The sequence below is a fragment of the Diospyros lotus genome, chromosome 5 (genome assembly GCF_014633365.1).
Source record: "Diospyros lotus cultivar Yz01 chromosome 5, ASM1463336v1, whole genome shotgun sequence".
Taxonomy (NCBI): domain Eukaryota; kingdom Viridiplantae; phylum Streptophyta; class Magnoliopsida; order Ericales; family Ebenaceae; genus Diospyros; species Diospyros lotus.
Window position 1 is genome coordinate 8,395,272 of NC_068342.1, and position 23,866 is coordinate 8,419,137.

Genomic DNA, 23,866 nt, shown 5'->3' on the forward strand with positions numbered 1-23,866 from the left:
ATTATTTAAATGTGCCTCTAAACATATGTTTGGAGCTAAAAAAATAAAAATAAATAAAAAACAGATAGAAGAAGCATTAGTTCAATGTCAAATCGGTAATATGTTTAAATATTTTAATAGCAATAAAATAATACAAAGAGAAGAAATAGTTGAAAACCTATGTGAAACTTTGGTGGAGGAGCAAGAAACTTGCTGACTATACCAGTTACTGTTGTATCTGCCAAAAAAAGTTTTTTCAAGTTGAAGTTGATCAAGATTTATCTCCACTTAATTATGTCACAAGATAGATTGAATGGATTGACTATGTTGTCTATTCAGAAAAAAAATGCTCGAACAACTTGATTATGTAAACTTGATTGATATTTTTGTTTCTAAAATTACAAAAATAGTAGATTTTAATTGATAATTTAGAAATTTTTAATTTTTTTCTTGATATGGTATAAATATTTATTTATTTATATTTTATTATAAAAAAATAAAATTTAAATGTACTGCATGATTCGGGGTTCGTTTTTAAATGTACTGTATGGTAGAATTGATGTTCCCCTGCTCTGTCTGCTCTAGCTGTAGGCTCTTTAGCAATGAATAATATAAGGAGAGATCGTAACTTATTGATCAAGGCCAATATAGCAATATCTGATCAAAATTATTATCGCTTAAAATTGAAAATTTCTGAACGGACTCATGCCAGTCCAAACAAAACAACTTTCCCATGAAATTATTTATTCTGGAATATTTTATTACTTCTGTAGAGACATGCATTCACATAATCAAACATTTGCAAACTATCAAACAATTAAGTTTACACATGCCATTTGCTAAATATAATAAAGGAGCTAAGCAGGCACCTGTGAAACGGCCAAGTTCTTTGGTGAACTTGAAGGTCTGTAGCGCCAAGTCTCACGAGTGGCCGGGGGATAGAATATTTAAAATTTAAGAGTTTGGATAATTATTATACATAAAAATTTTAAATTTAATTATATATTCTAATATATATTTATATACATATAAATAAAAGCATACATATATGAAGCATAAATAGAAATTAAATGAAAAATGATGACAAAGAAAATTAGTGTAATTGGGCTTAATAGGTTTATGATCTCCTTATAAAGGAATAATCTACTAATTAAAATAAAATAATTAATCTCATGATTTTAAAATAATTGCTCATACCACAATGAGACTCTAATTATTAACTTGAAGAATGCACAATCACACGTTAATCTAAATATATATATATATATATATTATAAAAAATATTAGGAGTGATGAATCAACAAGTGAACTAAAGGTTATCAATTTATAGACTCTAAATTACAATTATGAGATTAGGCCTCCTAAATTTATTTTAATCCCTTAATCATATTTGGTATCTAATAAGGATTATTTGGAAGACTTCTTTTACATCATATTAATTTTATTAAATGAGATAAAACATATCTCAATCAAATTAATATTTGAAGGGTTATTTAACGCATTTTTATGTATAAATATTGTATATGTACATCTCGTATACATACCTAAATATGATATATATAAAATATATATATTCATATATATGTCTATACATACAGTAAAATATTTTAACAAAAACATATATGCAAGTATTTGTTATTAATGAATGAGAATAAAACATTTTATAATAAATATTTAATTAAAAAATTTAGTCCAAATGACAAAAGTGGTGTCATTTGAAATTCTCCCATTTTAAAATCAAAATCCATTATGAATTTAGACTAAATTTACATATTTTTATAAAATGATAGTCAAGTATTGGATTTGAGATTTCAAATTCCAATAATCTTGCAAGTTGTACGGAATTTACTTTAGTGAAACGTATTTGAGATCAAGCCAATAGATCAATTTTGGACTTCTTATAATTCACTTTTAAAGAAAGGCCTTACTTGGGTAATGTAAAAAATACTTCATGTTTTTATAGATCCATTATTACTCTTCTTTGAGTATTGGGCGATACCTTAGCATGAGCTAATGGCATGGGGTTTTAGCTATTCTTCTTCTCTATTGTTTGGCAATATATAGCAACATTGGTTTGTTTTTTATTTTTTCTTTTCCCAATGGCACATGCTAATTTTGCTTTTATTGGTTTTAACTAATTTTGTTGTTTTTCTTTTTGGTTTAATTATGCTGTCTTTTGTTGCTTTAGTTAGGCATTTGTTTTTTCCTTTAATTTTGTTTGTTAGAATTGATGTTCCCCTGCTCTAGCTGTAGGCTATTTGGCAATGAATTGTATAAGGAGAGATCATAGCTTATTGTTCAAGGCCAATGTAGCATCTGATCAAAATTATTATTGCTTAACCTTCGAAGACAACACAAACATAATACATGAAAAGAGAATTACTGACACAATTACATTATAAAAATATTTATTAATACAACTCAATATTAGAGTGAAGATTTATAAGAACACTGATCTTCAACTTATTGAGAACATGACAAAACTAGCTTAACACACCAAATGAAATCACTTCAGGTCTTTTAATCATTCAACTTATTAATGAAGTAGGAATTTCTTGTACCAAGCTGCGGATTCTTTCTGATGTCTTTTAACTCCATTTTGATAATCTACATAAATGAGACCATATCTGAGAGTGAAACCAGAACTCCATTCCCAATTGTCAAGAAGAGACCAAGCCATGAAACCCTTCACATCAACACCATCACTGCAGGGCATAGTTGAAATATAAAATGAAATCTTAGTGAAATTCCTATTTTACTTATGTTCAAAAAAAAAAAAAAAGCTCAAGTGGCGTATATGCATAAATGCTTTGAATAAGAAAAAAAAATACTACTTTAATTAAGAGTTGTTGAACTAGGAATGATACAACAATAATGACATATCTTCTATATGTTAATTTATAGGGTTTAGAACTCACTCAATAGCCTCCTTGAGGGCCAAAAGATGGTCATGGTAGTACTCTATCCTTTCTGGATCCTTGATACCTTCTTGAATTGTTTCGTTATTATAATCACCTAACCCTGAAAATGATAAAAATTAACTATAAATATATTTAATTTGAAATATGTCAACAAGTGATATATATGAGCAAGATAATTATTTTCTTACCATTTTCTGTAATGTAAATTCTCGGACTTTTGTACTGGTTTTTAGTATAATTCAATAATTTTTTAAGTCCTTCTGGTACGTCATATGTATTTCCAAGCTGCAAGTCATTTATCATAAGTTGATTACAAAACTAAAACCAATATTACTTATGGAAGGCAAATTGGAATTAAATCATTTAATACGTGAACATACTGGTTTACCAATAGGCTTTCCATCTTTCTCACCTATAAATGATAAATACAAATGAATTAGAAATTTTCAATAGATTTAGGTCCATTCATTTGCAATGTAGCATCATACCTTTTAAAAAACAAATATACTTACTTGTCAGATTAGCAAAATAATCAGTTGAAAAGCTAAGATGGGCAGGTTTATCATTAAAGGGCACATGAATCGCATAGTTTGAGCTATAATAGTTTAGGGCAATGAAGTCGTAAGACCCTATCAACAACACAGCTTCTGAAACATTGAATCTTGGTAACCTATTTCGCACCAGAGCTTTCATGGTTCGCGGATAGTCGCCGTAAACCAATGGATGAATAAACCTATAAAAGTTAAGACTTTTTATCTTAGTGACAATTTCTAAACACCCATAGTCCTAAATCAAAGATAACTTTTTGGCATTTTGATCTATATATTCAACTCACCATCCATAGATAAAGTCAAGTGCACGACTGGCTGCTCTTTCGTCTAACAACTCTTCATTGTAAGGATACATCCAACCGGCAACCAAAGTTATTCCTATTTCTCCTTTTTGGACTTCCTGCAAGTCACAAAAGATGAACACTCATAATATATATTATAAACTGAAGGATCAAAAAATTAAAAATCTCACTTGGAATTTCTCCATGTACACTTTGGCTGCTTTTGCATGAGCAATAAGCATATTATGACCAACTATGTAAGGTTCTGTTGCAGAATTCCCAGCTGGGCAACTGTTATTTCTCCATTCAGAACATCGTCCAGGTGCCATGACACCCAAGTCATAACCCGTAAAGATGTAAACATATGGCTCGTTAAAGGTTATCCAATGCTTGACCCTATCACCAAATTCCTTGAAACAAAATTCTGCATAGTTCTTGAAGTCATCCCTGCCCATCCAAATATCCATTTTGTTTTACTAAAGTCATTAAGTTTTCTTGCTAGATATATAAACATGTAGAAAAATAATGTATATATTTATATGTATATTCCTCAAAAATCACGTATAGTGCTCGCTTTAAAGAGTGTGTGTATGCATGTATAGTGCTCGCTTTAAAGAGTGTGTGTGTGTATGCATGATGTCCAATATTGAAATATTTACTTACGTAATGTTGGGGTTCAAAAAGCCTTCATATTCTTTTTCTAAGGCTTGCGGAAGGTCAAAATGAGAAAGTGTGACAAAAGGTTGAATACCTATATGCGTATTTTCACCAAGGCAAACAAAAATGAGGCTATAGTTAGTTATTTAAGTAATTTTGTAAAGAATAATCAAACAAAAAAAGAGAGAAGAGATTATATATAGAAAGAACCATTTTTAAGAAGATCATTGATGAGATTGTTATAGAAGGCAACTCCTATCTTGTTCACTCCTCCACTTACCCTTCCACCTGTGCAAACAAATCATCGTTTTAATTATCCAATAAAGAAAAACACAAATTGGATATAGGATATGAATTAAAATTAGATAAAAAATAAATGCTTGTGTATATAAATAAAAGTACATTTTTTAATATATTATATACATCTTATGACATTGTAGAAAAATTTAAATCGTACTAAAAAAAACTTACTCGGTAATACTCTTGCCCAAGAAATGGAAAATCTGAAGACATTCATCCCAATGTCTTCCATTTGTTTCACGTCCTCCTATCACAATATTTTTTAGCTTGTCAAAGATTGTTTAAAATAAAACAAACTTTTTGACCTAAGTAGAAAGAGGTCGTTGCATGATAAATAAAAATGATGTATAACCATTGGTTAAGGTATATTAAATACATATTATTTTTAATTTAAAACATCCAAATTGATTGATAATAAATATATCATATTTTTGCAATATTCGATCAATCATTAAAATTGTTTTTGATATTTTTTGCATTTTGAATATTTTAATTATCACTGTTTAACAAGTGAAATGATTGATACAAGTTTGAAACGTTAAAAAAGGAGGTCTTAGTAATTTTTGAAACTAGGTAGTCCTTATGATTATAGTAAAACTTAATTAGGGGTAGTTAGTGTATTTTATCATTTTTAAAGTTCAAACCAATTATCTTTTTGAAAAGTTTTAAACTGAATAAAACTATTTGCAACTCTAAATAAAGGGATGCTAAAAAAATATTTATATCATATTAAGTTATAAATAATTTAACAAATATTTATAGTCACACCTCGTAGCGATGGTAGAAGTCGTCAGCCACATCTGCAGTGCTGTTATCTGCTATTTTGACTACAACATATCATTATATACAATATTTAGAAAAGTGAAAGGATCATCATAAAAGGCTTTTTAATTAATAAAAATTTATAATTACTATTAGATGAGTGTATGCTTATAATAACACAACTCATAATAATCAAGAAATTACTCATGCTAATAAGTATACAAAAATCCTTTTAGGGATCCTAACTCTCATAAAAATTTGAACCCTTGTATAAAGAACTATATTAATTTCTTTATACTAGAAGCCACCCTCACTAATTACAAAGAGTTTATTTTACTTACACTAAAGAAACACTTTTATTATCCAATTCATATTTACAACATAGTTTTCTTTTTTGCGTCAAAGGAAGTAAATAATATGATTGAATGGAATTACCAGCCTCTTTTTTTTTTTTTTTTTTTGGTGTTATTATCATATATATTCCCTTTTTTTTGTAGGTACGTATCATATTCACTTTTAAAATTCCATTAACATAATTGATGTGAGATTATTCAATGGAGCCTAGCAGATGATCTCATAGCATTAAGGCTTTGTAATGATAATATAAAAAATTTAAGTAATGTTAACGAGTGTCTTAAGTACTCGTTAGAATATAATAAATGTATTTTAATTTTTGAGGAGACCTATAACACACTTTATTTTCGTACTCTTAATAATTTAATTAATAGATAAAATATCTTAAAACATGATATATTTATAATCAAAAGATTACTTGAGAATTAAAAACAAGATATAATAATTAAATATGTTTTGGCTGAAGATAAAATATAATTATTACACGCGGGTTAAGAATTTTAAAAGTAGATTTCAATAAAGTGCAGTATTGAACAGTAAAATGAATGGAGAAGACTCGGAAGAGGTGGTAGATTAGAGACATGGAAAGTCGCGAACAAAAGCATCCCATATGGTCTCGCCTCGCGTGTCTGGTGAGCCCTCGTACTGAATCACAAACACAAGTATATATTCAGAAGAGTCGAACCACGAGCTTGTCTTTCGGCAAGAGAACAAACGTAACTAATTAAGAACAAAATTAAACACTAGCTTAATTACTTGATAAGCAGACGACGATGCTCCGAACAGAAACCCTTCGGGAAAGCTGGAGCGGTTGAACTCGTCGGGGACGACCTGGGCGTTGGCCGCAGCCAGGACGAGGAGGCCAAGCAGAAACCAGCTCAGCTGGGTTGCCATTGCCGATGAGTATACTCTCTGTGGTTGGAACCTTGAAGCTGCTTCTTCCACCAGCACATCTATAAATAGCAAGAAAGCTGAAAATGTTGTGTGTTCATGTGTGTTTGTGTAAGTGTGTGTGTATGGGGTTAGTGCTGTCCCACATTGATGGGATAAAGAGAGCACTAAGACTATTTAAACCCTTACCTCCCACTTGGGGTTGGATCTCAAAGGGCACTCAAATTTTGCGAGTGGGCAAACTCCTACCCACCGTTGTCGCCCAACCGATCAATTCGAGCGTCTCTGAAGACCTATATAAGGCCTGCTTGCCTCAATGTGTGGGCATCGGGGTTCCAACTATTGTTCGGTGTTTTGGGTCGTGGAGAGCCAATGCCCGAGAGTTTTGTTAGAGCCCAATGTCGTGGTCCCTGTCGTCAAGCTGGTCATCGTATCCTGCAAAGCCATACGTCATAGCCTGTCGTAACATGTGTAGGGCAAATTTGTCTTCAAGACAGCATGACCTCTAGCGTGCTTCGACTACTACCATCTCCTACTACTATTCCAAGTCCTGCATCTCTGATGTGTTGGTGGTTTGAATCCCCAGCTTTAAGTTTGTTGTGCAAGTATCATTCCTATAATTTTGTGGTGTTGTTGCTATTACAAAATAAGATATATATTGTGTTGCTGTAATTGTTGTAATTGTTGTGGAAGATATAAATATACATCGCTTCTATTCGGTAATTTTCCAGCAAGTTGAAGACAGATTATGGCCATCAACATCACTACTACAACTTCAGCCTCTATTGCTCCGGCCACCACCACAACCGTTGGGCCAATTGCACATTGAGAAACCTCAACAATTCAACGGTGAGGATTTTAAGAGGTGGCAACAAAAGATGATTTTCTATCTCACCACCCTGAATTTGGCCCATATTCTCAAGAAATAGTGTTCGGTCACTCCCAAAGAAGATGTCACGGTAGAGACTCAGGCTACTAATGAGGCATGACATCATTTGGATTTCCTTTGCCAAAACTACATACTAAGTGGACTGGTGGACTCGATGTACAATGTCTATTGCACGACTTATCAAATGTCCAAGCAACTCTGGGAGGCACTCGACAAGAAATACAAATTGAACGATGTTGGCACCAAGAAGTTCTTGGTTGGGAAGTTCCTCGACTACAAAATGGTTGATACCAAGTTGGTGGTCAACCAGTTGGAAGAACTGCAAGTCATCTTCAGTGATTTGCTGAGTGAGGGACTGGTATTAATGAACCATTCTAGGTTTCCATTGTGATTGAGAAGTTTTTTTTTTCTGTAAATAAGAATTATATTAAACAAAACACGCTTAAAAGGCTACAAACCAAGGCCAAGGCATACCCTGGACCACCAAAAAATCGAGGGCGACAACACAACAACGATCACCCTCTGAGTTAGAAAAAAAAGAAATAAAATAAAAGAGATAACATAAGAAGAAAAGAAAGAAAGAAGAAAAATGAAATATGTACAAAATAAATACACTGATCAGAAGATAGATGAAAATCCCATCTTGAAATGATGATATGGCCTATGAGATCTCTGGCTGTGCAAAGACTGATCAACAAACAAACTCGGGAAAGCAGGGCATCAACAAAGTAAAAGCATAAGAGGAGCGGGCACCGAGGATGAGATGCCATGGACAAAACAATCTGCCTCCAAAGCAAGGACATCTCAATAGGATGAAGAGCATGACTCTGAAGGGACGACTTAAAGTGAAGGGTCATCAGCCGAGTCCACACAATACACTGAATCAAATGAGCCAACTAGGGTGCTGATATCTCCTGATCTCAGAAACACCTATTGTTGCGTTCTGTAACACCCCACCTTCCCAGGGCGTTAGGTAACGTAAGATTTTGGGGATATATTTTTTTCCAAACAACAGAAACTCAACACAAAAATCGTTCCTTGAAGATCTTGTTTCACCTTCTCAGAATATCAACTATGAACCATTAATAAACTAAGACATGTACATCACCTCAAATGCAGAAGCTAGATCGAAACCTCAATAGACACAATTGAAACCAATTTATTCATAATATAAAGTCTAACCAACGTTTTACATGACGTCATCAAAATTAATAACATAATTGAAAACGACATATAGTAAACTATCCACTAATCGTCGTCACTCCTCGGCAATTCTCTTTCCCTTCGCACTGTTGCTTTCACCTGGAACGTTTGAATATTCCAAAGACATAATCCATATTAGATGATGAATCATTTAAGTGAGAGTTCAAAAATTATGTTTTCATGAATGAATGCAATACATGAAATAAACCAACAAAACCTGGCAAGCCCTAGCCCAAGAGAATCCCACAGCTCTTAACCCTACCACGGGGAAAAAATAATCTCTCTAAAAGCTATGCCACCATACCGACACATCGACACAATGCAGTTCTAGCTTAAGAGGGGCAAGTCAACACATCTCTCCAACATCTCGGGAATAATCGTTACCAACTCCCGGCCCAGGAGGGTCACATCAACGCAGGAACCTGGTTCACCACATTTATGTCGAAGATTGCGTTCCCACTCTAAGCTTCCAGGAACCACTACACAATCCCAACTCATATGGACCACCTAGTCATCCTAGTGCAACTTCTTTGCCCAAATGGCCTGGCACGAAAACCAATGCGACTATCCCGGCATGCACACCAGCATAAGATACCCCTATTATTCCGTCATGCCCTTGGAGAATTGTGGCTACACTATCAACATCTTAGACTGACATTCCACACGAACAACACCAAATGCATGACTATGCAACTCAAACCCCATATGAACCATCTAATCATCCTAATGCAACTTTCCTGACCAAACAGTTCGGCACGGAAACCAAGGCAGCCATCTTTGCATGCACACTAGCACAAGATACCCCTATTATTTCGTCATGCCCTTGGAGAATTATGGTTACACTATCCAGACAACATTTTAGGCTGACATTATTCCATACGAACTGTAACGGCCCGTAAATCGTAATTTAATTTAATTATTAGTTTATTGTGTTAATTTAATTTAAAAGGGATATTAATATATTTTGTTGATATTAATAATAATAAGAAGTATAAGAATAATAATATTTAACCATAGTTAATATTTAAAGGGGACCATAGTTAATATCTAGTTAATGTGTAAGGAATTGAGAGGTTTAATATATAAGTTGTTGGAATGTCAATTTGCTTAGAATTAGTTAATAAGAAGTACAAAACAAATAGCAAGCAACCCTTTAATTTTAAATGGTAACTTGAAAGCAACCCTTTAATTTTAAATGGTAACTTGAAGCAAATTACCATTGAAGGCGCAATTGAAACTTTAATTCCCAGCAATTGAAGTACCAAAACGGCGCCGTATAGAGAATGAGCCACCTCTGCTGCCCAGCCCACGTGGCTTCCCTTCCACCAAGTGCTTTCCTTTTAAATTAAAGCCATTAAATTCAGCCCAATTCAGCCAATTGAAGTATTAAATCGGCAGCCAAGTAGAATTATATTGGAGCATCAGAACGCGCGCGAGCAGCGGGAAATTAGAAGAAATTGAGATTATTTTTGAGAAATCTCACGTTTAATCGCAGTCTGAGGATACCAGGTAATTCGAGAAGCCGAGTAATAAATTCTGTATGGTTGGAACTTCATTTAAAGCCCAATTTTATTAATTTTGGCGAAATTATGCGATGTTGCAGTTTGTATAGTTGTTGCTACGTTTGTTCAAAAAAAGCCCAAGGATCTCTTCTATGAGGCAAGTTTCCTACCCCCTCTATGAAGTTCCTTCCATTGTGAATTTATTTACCCTGCCTTCGTTCGTTTCGATCCGTTTATTAATTATGGAATTATAAGCAGTTTGATGTAAATTAAATTTAATAAACTAGCTTTGAGGATTTTATTTGTGGATTGACTACGTGGGTTTGTGCCACCCCCAAGCCTTTGAAAATGATGCCGAACTCACTTAGGAAATAGGTTTTTAGATGTTCGGGTATAATTATGGATTCTTGGATGCTAGTAGGCTAGAGCTGTTGGGCAGTGAGGGCAAGGGTCAGTTGTATAGTGACATTGGAGTGACTATTGTACGGTATTTCTTAGGCCATTGGCCGAACACTCCTAGTCATTGACCGTCGACCGGTGCTAGGCATTGCTGACTAGCTTTTCCATTATGAGATTACTGCATGATTTGATACACTCTATTATTGTTTCATGGTTTTGGTATGCACATGGGTACATGGTGCATATTGGGATTTTCATGTTTTGTTTATGCTTGAACACGGGCATCCTAGTATTGTTAGATTGCATTTGGCACGGGCATATGCATTGCGTGTGGTTTACTATGTAAGCGAAGCATTTGCATGATGCCTGGATGTATGGGGATCAGTGTATCTAATTGATGCTTACTACGGCTTGCATTTTATATGTGCATTGCATGATTACTATGTGTTCAGCAGTCTCAGACGGGAGTACCATTCCGAGGGAGCCTAGGGCTCGGGTATTCAGAGGCTCGGGTGTCGGGAGCATCGACCCGAGGGAGTGCGCATAGGTTTGTTAAAGACATATGTTGTCTTTCAGAGCAGCGGTAGGTTGGTATGGGACTTGGGTGTCGACTGTCTTGTGTGGGCCCCAAGGACCGGTATGTGTTTTCATTATGCTGTACTATTGTGTTGTAGCATCTCATGGCTTGTGTGTATGTGTGGGACTATGTTAGGGAGTTCACTCATTCTATTTAATTTATTACCTTTCTTTTCTTATAAACTTGCTGAGTCTTGCGACTCACCTTGCTTTCCATCATTCCAAGTAAGGAAGGGTAAAGCTAAAGTCGAGGGTGAGGATCGTAGTACCTAGCAGCCAGCCATGTCGATATGGTGTATAGTCAGTTTCCCCCTCGTTGTCTCTGATGTTTTGATGGGATTTTGGTCCCTTTATTTTTGATTGTGTTGGGTCGTTCCTTGTATGTTCTATTTGTCGGCACAGGTGTCTGTATGTGTTTATATGCTATGTGATCGCTGTTCCAGCGAGGTACTCGGGTGCGTACATGTATATAGCTTTGTTTTTGCTATTTTATTTCTTGTGAATGCATGCCAAGGTAATTCCCCGTCTTGTGTTTCATTCTTTTCCCTTCCGTAAGCGCTCCCGTTCAGGTAGTCCGGGTGGTTGGGATATCCGAGCGGGGGTGTTTACACGAACAACACAAAATGCAAGACAATGCCACATTTCACAATTCAATGCATCAGATAAACAACATTTTATAATATGAAATGCACATGTACAAAATATTTAGGGACGAACCTCTCTCATAAAACCAACCGTCATCAATTACCGTTTATATGTAACAAACCATTTTTGCATGAATTCACAACACATTTAAGTAACAAACACTAAGTTTTTAGGGTAGAAATACCCACAATAAATCAAGTTTTGGAGGTGAACACTCACAAGTTAAAACCAAGTTTCCAGGTAGAACACTCATCTCGAATGTATTCGGAATGTCTCGATCCTCATGCACTACCTCGATTTATGTGCCAAATCACAAACACCCAAACTTATACTCAACCTCGAGGCACGACACTCTCTAAACACCATACTTAATTAAAGAAGCATCAAAATCCATTTTCCTCAATTTTCTCATAAGTTTCTCTATTTTTCTCCCAATTTTCACCTCGATAATTCAAAAATAATTATCTCTTCAAACTTTTTTCCAAATTTTTCAACATAATAAATCCTAAAATAATTTAAGGAAAATATTGGAAAAAAAATACCAGGAATACCCCTTCTTACATGCCTTTACGCACCTAGCGCGTGGCTGCACTTGGAGTGTGGCGCATGCAGCTCATGCGCCACCTTCTTCCCCGATTTCCAGCCGCCGGTGACAGCTCCAATGACCAAACCAAAGGTACCCCCTTGAAGCCCTTGAAGAGTCGATCACAACGACACCGGTTTTAGGCCTAAACCTCACCGAAAAAGCCTCTAAAAGTCGAGTTGCAAGCGGAAGAGGTGGTCCGCTTCCAGTTTTCAGCCTACCTTCAAACAACCTTTAAACGGGCTCCAATCGACCCCAAATGCTCCATAATCCTTTTCCTTGATGCAAGGATCAAAAGCCCTTTAACCACTTTTTCAAAATCACTCCAAATTGCAGCCAATTTGTTGCCCAAAATTTGAAACCCTCGGCCCCTTTTTATACCCAAAAATCGGCCACATCTCGGCCAATCAACAACCAAACCTTGGTCCCTAAGCATCCTAACGCGTGCGTCCAGGAACAAAATTGGCGTCTTATAGCCAAAATTGGAAGTGCAACAAAATTGGCGTCACATCTCCCCTGAGCCTCCCTCAGTCGTCCCATACCCAAAATTGGCGGCCACGTGCCGTGGAAGGCGGCAGTCAAATTTCCTTTACGCGTTCACACTGCTAAACTTTGATTTATTGCACTTCCATCCTTTGACTTCTTCAAATGTCATTTCTACCCTTTGCATATCACCACTAATCATTCCAACACTACCACTAAGGCCCACATGATTAGTACTTTTCATTTCATTCTCGAATTTCTCGAAAAACTATCGTTTTAACCTCCCTTAGGCAAAATTGGAAAATTACACTTAGGCCCGATTGATCGTTTTGGCCCTAAATCCATTTGTTTTAACTCGAAATCACTAGAGGGTTGTTTAATATGTAAAATCTAAGTTCTTAAGACACCCGTTGAATTTTTGGATGTTCCCTACGTCGATTTGGTTTTCTTAGCTCGATCGACAATTGTACCGAAAACTGTTCTCGATCTAATTTATTTCATAACCTAAAATCGTGCCTCGTATTACTCATTAACGCTATTCTATTTTCCTTGAATATCTAGGGTCCGAGGTACTCCCTTCGGATGATTCGGTTACTCAAAACCGCGATAGTGTACTCTACAGTCTCTTTCTTTCGAAAACTCCACTATACCCTTCATTAAAATATCATTTATACCCTTAAAGACTTCCCGAGTATTACACGTTCCCTCCAGATAAAATAAACCAGGGCATGAAGAACCAATCTGTTCGCCACCTGTCAAGGGCTCTTACCACTCCATCTAGCAGCTGCCCAAAGCACTCCAGTATCTCATCTACGCCATGGCCAGCTGAATTTCTTTGATATGAGAAAGAAGGATAACACCTCTTTGGAGTAGCTACATTGAAAGAATAGGTGGCTATGTCTCTCAACATCTGCCCTACAAAGAAAACATCTATTCGAAAAAGACAAAAATAGGTTAATATGGTCAAGAGTAAATAAACGTTCTCAAATTGCTAACCACAGAACAAACGGGTGAGCAAAAATGCCAACGGACAACCAAACTAAAAGGTACCAGGAAACCTAGGGGCGCTGAGCTTGAATTGCCTAGAAGGCGACCCTAACTGAGAAAACCCCGTTCGAGGCTGGAAGCCAATAAGGCTCATTAAGGCGACCAAGACGAGGCAGGCTAGGAAGATGATTCCACAAATGATTTGGAGATTGAGAAAGAAAAGTCTCATTCTGAGTCCAGGAACCATCCTCGATAAAATCCGAAACCTTAGCCAAAATAGGAAGAAGTTACCATCCTCGTGGAAAGACTTCAAAAACTATTTCAAGCACAAGCGAAAAGAATTGTCCATGGAGGATCTAGTTGCCAGACTCCGCATTGAAAATGACAACAGGAAGGGAGATAAAGTTTCTCTCAAACTTGAAGCTAGGGATAATGTGGCTGAAGTTTCAAAGCCTAAACCCATGAAGTAACAAGCCAAGAAGAATAGTGGGAACATGGGTCCTAAGAACAAGATCATCAATAAGCACATCCAAGGAAGCTGTTGGGTGTGTGGAAAGACAAGTCATAAAGCTATCGATTGTCATCACAAGAAGAGACAGAGCTTTGGCAATAACTAGCACAAGAATAGGCCTAGTCAGGCCAACATGATGGAGGAAGATGTTGACCTGGTTATAGTTGTCACTGATGTCTGCATGGTGTCTAACACCAAAGGCTAGTGGATAGACACTAGGGCTACAAGGCACATCTACGGGGATAGGGCTCTGTTCTCCACATATGAGAAGTCTGTTGGCATTAAGAATCTATATATGGGGAATGCTTCAGCTTCTCCAGTGGAAGGGAAAGGGAAGGTCTTATTGAAGTGGACCTCTGGAAAGATACTTACCCTTAATGATGTGTGCCATGTGCCGAAAATTCGAAAGAATTTAGTGTTTGGAACCTTGCTGAATAAAAATGGGTTCAATCTTGTGTTTGATTTAGATAAATTTACTCTGACTAATGGGGGTATGTATGTGGGAAGGGGTTATATGCATGATGGCATGTTTAAACTAAATGTACTAGCCCAAGTTCCCAAAAGTAATGATAATAAAAATAAGGCTATCGTTTTCACTGTTGAGTTGTGTGATGTGTGGCACTCTAGGTTAGGGCACGCTAATTATCGTTCTCTTCAAAGAATGATAAATTTAGGATTGTTACCTAACTTTAACATTGACAAAGGGCACAAATGTGAAGTTTGTGTCGAATCAAAGTTCACGAGGAAGCCATTTTCGTCTATGGAAAGAAACAGTGAACTATTTGATTTAATTCACAATGATGTTTGTGACATGAAGAGTACTCCTACTAGAGGTGAAAAAAAATACTTCGTCATATTTATAGATGAGTGTAGCAAATATTGCTATATATATTTACTACATAGTAAGGATGAAACCTTAGATGTCTTCAAAACATATAAGGCATAAGTTGAAAATCAACTTGGAAAGAAAGTAAAGGTGTTGAGATCAGATAGAGATTGTGAATATGAATCATCATCTCTTTCTGAGTTTATGTGTTTTGATGGTATAATCCATCAAAACACAACACCTTATACATCACAACAAAATGGTGTAGCTGAAAGAAAAAATAAAAATTTGAAAGACATGGTTAATTGCATGCTCAATAGTTCTAGATTACCCTATAACTTGTGGGGGGGGGAAGCATTGCTCATAATAAATTTAACATTGAATAGAATTCCGTATAAAAAGACTGATAAGTCTCTTTATGAAGTGTGGAATAAAAAGCAACCCTCGTATAAAATCCTGAAAGTGTAAGGATGTTTGGAAAAGGTGCAAGTTCTTTTACTGAAGAGGACCAAACTTGGACCAAAGACTAAAGATTGTGTCTTTATTGGCTATGCATTGCACAGTGCAGCCTATAGGTTCCTAATGGTAAAATCAGAAATTCCTAATATTAACAATAACATCATAATGAAATCTATTGTAGTTGAGTTCTTTGAGAACATATTCCCTTTCAATGATGAGAGACATAATGACGGTAGTTCTAATATGAAGTATGAAACGAGTTCTTCTAAAGGTCAAGTTGGTCAGAAAACTGAGGTTGAACCTAGAAAAAACAAAAGAACTAGAAACCTACTTCTTTTGGACTAGATTTTCTAACTTACATGCTAAATGATGAGCCTCAAACTTTTAATGAGGCTATGGTGTCTTCCGATGCTCCATATTGGAAGAAAACTATCAATAGTGAAATGGAGTCCATTATGAAAAATCAGATGTGAATATTGGTCAACTTACCTCTTGGAAGTAAGATAATTGGATGCAAATAGATATTTAAAAGGAAATTAAAAGCTAATGGCACTATTGATAAATACAAAGTTCGTCTAGTGGCTAAAGGTTATCGTCAAAAAGAAAGGTAAGACTTCTTTTATACTTATTCTCCAGTGATGAGAATCACATCTATAAGGTTATTGATTGTGATTGTAACAGCATTACACAATTTAGAAATTCACCAAATGGATGTGAAGATTGCATTCTTGAATGGAGATTTAGAGGAAGAAGTTTATATAGAACTGCCCGAAGGGTTTGTCTTAAAGGGACATGGAAAGAAAGTGTGTAAACTTATAAAGTCTCTTTATGGATGAAACAAGCACTAAAGCAATCTCATGAAAAATTTGATCGCACTATGTTAGCAAATGGGTTCAAGATAAATGAGTGTGATAAATGTGTTTATGTTAAAATCATAAATCATGAGTGTGTCATTGTGTGCTTGTATATGGATGATATGCTGATAATGGGAACTAATAGAAGGGTCATAGAATTCACAAAGAAGATGTTGAATTTCAACTTTGACATGAAAGACCTTAGTTTTGCTGATGTTATTCTGGGAATTTGGATTACAAAGGATTTCGAAGGGTATGTACTTTCTCAGTCACATTATATCGAGAAAATATTAAGGAAATTTGGTAATTATGGGAGTAAGCCAACAGTTACTCCATTTGATCCAAATTCTAAATTAAAGAAGAATAATGGTGAAGGTGTATTTTCTCTAGAATATGCTAGGGTCATTGGAAGTTTGATGTACATAATGAATTGCACAAAACTTGATATCGCCTACTCAGTAGGTAAGTTAGCGAGATACACAAGCAATCCTAGACGTGACCATTGGGATGCCCTTATTAGGGTACTTAGGTATTTGAAGTACACGTTTGATTATGGATTGCATTACACGAGGTATCCACTTATATTGGAAGGATTTAGTGATGCTAATTGGATCACATATAACTTAAAGACTAAATCAACTAGTGGGTATGTGTTTACCTTAGGTGGAGCTGTTGTGTTGTGGAAGTCTTCAAAACAAACATGCATAACACGGTCTACTATGGAGTCAAAATTTATCGCTTTGAATAAAGCAAGTGAAAAAGTAAAATGACTTCGAAATTTTCTTGAAGATATTCCATTGTGGCCAAAGCCTGTAAACGCCATATGTATCTATTGTGACAACTTAGTTGCTTCAATGAGAGATAAAAATAATGTCTACAATGTGAATTCAAGACATATAAGGCGTAGACACAATATAATAAGGTTACTTATCAATGGAATAATCTCCATTGATTATGTAAAGTCTAAGAAAAATTTTGGCAGATCCTTTAACAAAAGGAGTGACGAGAAAGCAAGTCACCTATACATCTAAGGGAAGGGGGCTAAAGCTAGTGAAATGAATTTTTCGGTGGTAACCTAACCTAGTTGACTGGAGATCCCAAGATCTAGGTTAAATAGGCAAATTGGCTAGAATAATTCATAGTTTACACACTAAGGAACTTATAGTTTCTTCCCCAATTCCTGGTAGAAATAAGAGTGTGTGATCTGTCGAGGATATACGTAATATTGATATTTTTTTACAAGAAGAGTAGTGGCATATTACTTTTAATCAATTATTACCTATGTAAGAGTAGAAGTGGATCACTTCTATGAGAACGATTTGGAAGGCTTAGGTTTTTTAAAACTCTCATGAATTCAGGATGTTGTCTAGAACCAAAATGGACACAAACATATAGAAGTCGAAGATATAAGACAAGCGGTGTGTGATGTCTATTGCCTAGATTTACCATTAGAATGATAGTTCAAGAGTTAACTCTACTATTTCTTCGGTAAGTTTGATAGATACTTACTAAGTAAGGTTCAAGTCCAAAAGACACATTACCTAATGCATAACTTGTCTGTTGACTCTTCATGGCATTGTGTCAGTTCATTATAGTACACTTACACTCATGTGGGGGATTGTTGTGTGTTTATGTGTGTGAGTATAAGTGTGTGTGTGTGTGTATGGGGTTAGTGTTGTCCCACATTGGTGGGATAAAGAGAACACTAAGGGTATTTAAACCCTTACCTCCCACTTGGGGTTGGCCCCCAAGGGGCACCCAGATTTTGCTAGCAGGTGAGCCTTTACCTGCATGCGCGCTGCCATTGCCGTCCGTCTCGATTTGGAAAATAAATATATTATATTTTTTATATATAACAAAAAAATAAACTTATTAATTATTTTTTCTCCTTTCCTTGGCAGCGTTTGGGTGGCCCAACGTCTCTATAACTCCCATTTTATTGCAGCAGTTAACCGGAGTTCATCTCCAATTGAAAGGGCGCGCATAATGGCAACATTCACTATGTGAGTGAATGTTGGCATCAATTCAAGCATCTCTGAAGCCCTATATAAGGCCTACTTACCTCAATGTGTGGGCATCGGGGTTCCATCTGTTGTCCGGTGTTTTTGGTCGTGGAGAGCCAGTGCCCGAGAGTTCTACTAGAGCCCGTCGTTGTGGTTAACGTCGTCAGGTTAATCGTTGTATCCTGCGAAGCTAGACCCCGTACCTTGCCATAACCTCTGCAGAGCGAATCTGTCTTCAAGACAACACCTCCAACGTGCTTTGACCGTTGTCATCTCTTGCCACCGTTCTAAGTCCTACATCTTTGGCATGTTGGTGCTTTGAATCCCCAAGCTTTAAGTTTGTTGTGCAAGTATCATTCCTATAATTATGTGGTATTGTTGCTGTTACAAAATAAGATATATATTGTAGTAATTGCTGTAATTGTTGTGGAAGATATAAATATACACCGCTTATGTTTGGTATTTTTCCAACAGAAAATATGTACAGTTTGCTGCACGTGAATTAATTTTTTAAGAAATAATCAAGATTAAGGAAGTTTAGTAGAAATTTAAAAATATTTTCATAATTTTGTAAATAACATAAAATTTAGCAGTATTTTTTTAAATTATAATTTTCAAATGATCACACCTTTTTTAATTCATTCTATACAAAAAGAGGTGAGACGTGTGAGAAATAGAAATACGAGAAAGAAACCTTCAATAACCATGAAGAAAAGAGAGAAAGAAAGAAGGGAATTAAGTCATCCCTATCCTGCCATGATCAAGGCAAGAAATAAATGTAGAGAGAAGTTTGGTTGAGGCATGGAGTCTTAAGAATATTTTTGATATTTTAAAAAAAAAAATAAAACATATTTAAATTAAACTTTACAACTAAGAGTAATGTGTTAACTAATTTATAACATAGTCTTCAGTTTTTTAAAAAGGAAATATACTGAAAAAGAAGGGGTCCACTCCACAGTGAAGGGTACTGCTCAAGTCATTAATGGTGGATTGGTGGGTGAAAACTTTCTTGAGGTAAGCAAATGAATTTTGAGTGCATTACTTTTTATTATCTACTTATATAAATATTTTTATATAAATTATCACAGTATTATTATTCATCTTTCTATTAGAGATACATAATATTATTTTATAAATAATTCAATAATATTCCTCGATTCTTATTCCATCCCCCTTTAATATATATATATAGATATAGATATAGATATAGATATCCCTATTGGAACAGCGGCTCTTGAGGTCGACGCATTAATTGTGGCATTTAAACTAGCGATAGATATATTATTTTTTTAATTCTAAATATATATTTCATTTTAGACAATATTTGTTATGTTTGCAAAACTAACATCTTTAGTGTTGACACGCCATGCAGAGTAAGGGCATCTTTGGTTGAGCAGTTTCACCACTTATAAGCTATTAGTTTAGCTTAAAAGTTATCACGTTTCTTTTATTAAGTGTTTGGTATCACCAAATAACTTAAAAACTATACAGCTTAAACACTAATTCAATAGCATTTGAAAAAAATTCTCATCCCCCCAACTTTTTAAAAAACGCTTAGGGGCTTTTGGCATTGACCAAGCAAAAGATAAATTTTTCCGCACACAAATTCATTATTTCCAATCAGAGCTGGCCCAACCAGTTTGGGGTTCTAGGCAAAAAAAAAATTTGAGACTTTTTTAAAAGTATTAATTTTTTTATAAAAAAATAAATAACACATTTTTTAAAAAAAATTTCATCATTTCATTAAATTAAAAAAAAAGTTAAAGTTCAATCCACTACAAAATTTGTTAATTTTTTATTTCAATCAATTACATAATTGATGTCATTTTTTATTTTTATTTATTAATTTAAAAAAATTGAAAATATCGTTTAATTTTACTAAATTTGTATTCAACATCGAATTCGAGTAAAAAAATATTATTGGTAGACCTACATTAATTCAATTATTACAATTATTAGTAATAAATTAGATGAGTAATTTAATTAAATTTTAAAAATAATCTAATGATTTTTTTTAAATTTACATTAGACCCATGAAAAATGTATTATAAATTTATATTAGACTCTATCTCAAATCATCTATGTTAAATAAAAATGATTGGAGATACATGTTGGTTGAAAAGTAATAAAAATAAAAGAAAGATAACTAACTTAGTTGTTAATCAATAATAACAACACAACAATTAACAAATTAAAGCCAAAAAAATACCCACACAAGAATACAAAAACCTAAAAAATAACATATGTTATACACCCAAAAATAAAAGTTAAAAGTAAAAAAAAAATCAAAGTTATCAAACACAGATGTTGCTGCTATCTGCAATCTGTCGAACCGACGAAGCCTGAAGATTGAAGTTGAAGGCTTGAAGCGAGACTGCAAATTGTACTGTGAGTTTGTGAAAATTGAGTCTGAAGCCTGAACTCTGAAGCAAGCAAGCAAGCACGAGAAAGAGAGAGAGGGGCACTGAGAAGTGAGAAGAATAAGTGAACTAAAAAAGTGAAGAAGAAGAAGAACATGTAGTGGCCAGTAACCCAGATTGCAGAGAGAGAGAATAGGAAAAAATAGGTTTAATTGGGATTTTGAGAGAGAGGGCGGGGGGGGAAGGGAAGGAGAAGTAAAAAGTGAGTTTAATGGGTGGGTTTAAGAATTGAAAATTGTGAAAACACTACAAAATTGGACAGATAACTGTACAAAATTGGACAAAGAGCATAAAAATGAAATATAAAATTAGTATTTTATATTTAATTTTTTAATAAAATATTTATTTTTAAAAAATAAAAAATATATAAAAATTATAAAATTTAAAAAATAGGGTCTTTCACAATTGGGGATCTTAGGCAGTGGCCTACTTGGCCTTATAGTAGGGCCGGCATTGTTTCCAATCTACCTATCAGTCGTAATCTTATTGCCTTCGTCGTCCCCACCTTCCTCTAGTCCTTTCCTTTACTGCCTTCCTCCAACGTCAATCGTCACCTCCAACTCCTTCGTCGTCGTCGGTCGCCGCCTCCAAACCCATCCCTATGCCCATCGAGTCGCCACCTCCAGCCTCCATTGCCCGCGTCTATCGCTTCCTCCTCCATCGGCCTCCCTTTGTTATGTATATATGTAACATATATATATATTGTATTAGTCTAATTTTTAATAATTGTATATAAATTATCAATTTATAATTTAATTTTATTAAAAAATAGTATTTTTATATATTTTATTTGTATTATTTAATAATATGTGTATTTTTATCTTTTTATTAAGTTCTAATAATTTATTAGTTTTTTTAAACCAAACACATAAATATTAATTGATAATTTAAAAATAAATTTATTCAAATACGTTATTAGCTTAAACATTACCTAATTTTTAATATTTATACAACTTAAAAACCAAGAAACTTTTAAACCATATTAAAAAACGCTCGGTCAAACTGACATTTGAAAGTATGGGCATACCCTAAACCAACGTTTGAATATACCACATATGCATTTGTTATTTATTATCTTGTATGTTATTGTATCTGAAGATAATTTGGGGCCGATTGCATTACTTTGTAAACAGAAGAATCACTGATTGGGGTTATTCATCTTTAATAATAAACAACTTTAATTGAAGCAAGGGTAATTGGGTCCCATAGTTTATATTTTTTGTTTCGTCTTATTTTTTGTCTTTTATTTAAATTAAACTTTACAACAAAGGGGGTGTTTGGCTTAGCTGTTGAATATAACTTTTATTTTTTAAAAAAATATTAAATTTACATTACAAATCTATAATCACAATCACTTGAACGACCTTGATCTCACATAATACATACATGGAGGGGTTGCATGCATTGTGCATGGTTGACACATTGTTTAATTAATTAATTAATTAAATTTTATAATTATTATTGTCAAAATACAATAATAAATTTATAATGTGAGAAATATAATCTTGATATTCCTGTACGACGATGATCAAGAGATCTTGAGACAAATGATTAAGAGACCAAATGATCAAGTGTCCTAATGAAAGGATGGCTTGCTGATGATCGGGTGGCTATTGATTAACGGATGCACTCAAATTATTGAGTGTCCTCAAATGATCGAGAGATCCTGAATGACTGAGAGGCCTACTAAGATGAACAAACTGTTGGGAAAATCAGGCTATTTTTCATAAATTCAACTTCATCGTGAATAATACATGTATAGATGAACAATGTTTGTATAGGTGAATAGTGCATGAACAATTGTACCAAAAATTGCACCAAGAAAAATTCCAAGAAAGACTTGAGGGGTCACAAGCAGTTCCACTTAAAATCCAAACTCCTAAAATAGATTTTTCCAAGACATGCACTTAATAACACAATATATCACTAACATCACTACAAATATACTCGACAAAAAACTATTGAATATAGCAACAAATAGAACACTAAAATTTAACGAGGTTTGGCCAATTTAGTCTACGTCCTCAGACACCACCAAAAATACTTCACTATTTTTCAAAGAGATAAATACAAATGAGAGAGATGAGAATACAATTTTGAGATGATTTTACAAAGAGGGAGAGGGTTTCTTTTATAATAAAAGAAAACCCTCCTATCCCACTCAATCAATGATGTGAGATTGGGAAAGTAGCCACCAAATCAACACAAACATTTTAGGGGCACGGGAGGATATTCTCGCGCAAACCCTTTGATGCTTAAGTTAGTTTTCGAGTCCTTAAGCGTAAAATAGAGTCTAAGTATCAGAGTGAGCGTACCAGAGAGAGGAGGTGAGCCTCCTATTTATAGAGGAGGGAAAGAGGGACACGTCGCGGCCATCTCGGGTGGCATATTTTGAGTATATTCTTGGCATATCTGCAAAATCTTAGAATATTCTTAGCATATTCGATTGAGGCTACATTGAGAAGGTCCGTTGGCTACGAGGGAGAGGCTCCCGAGAATGGAGAGCACAACTGTTATAATGACCTAGTGGTGGCCACTCGATCATGGTAAATTAAATGAAACACTCAATCATGGTGAATTAAATGAAGCAAGTGAGCTTGGAAAATTTAATGTGAATTATATAACGCAAGTGCCCTTGGTGGATTAAAGTGAATTGTATAATGCAAGTGCACTTGGTGAATTAAATAACGGGAGTGGAGTTGGAAGATTAAAATAATGGCTTGAAAGATTAAAATATGACAATTGGAATTAGTGGATTTGGAGTGAGATTGGCAATTGGTTGAGAGTGGCTGAAAGGAAAACAATTGAATTTGAACCCTCATGACCGAGT

General features: G+C 34.7%; 1 protein-coding gene across 1 annotated transcript; it reads right to left on the reverse strand.

The window, feature by feature from the left end:
* Positions 1-2,370: 2,370 nt before the first annotated feature.
* LOC127801563 (beta-glucosidase 12-like) lies at positions 2,371-6,741 on the reverse strand. The gene is made up of 13 exons (XM_052336806.1): positions 6,562-6,741; positions 6,387-6,450; positions 5,458-5,516; positions 4,861-4,936; positions 4,600-4,677; positions 4,396-4,483; positions 3,924-4,179; positions 3,736-3,851; positions 3,413-3,633; positions 3,281-3,312; positions 3,089-3,185; positions 2,898-3,000; positions 2,371-2,684 (listed from the first exon to the last, which is right to left on the reverse strand). Exons 1-13 carry the CDS (start codon positions 6,697-6,699, stop codon positions 2,516-2,518), a joined length of 1,497 nt encoding a protein of 498 aa, XP_052192766.1. The 5' UTR covers positions 6,700-6,741; the 3' UTR covers positions 2,371-2,515.
* Between the last annotated feature and the right edge of the window lie 17,125 nt (positions 6,742-23,866).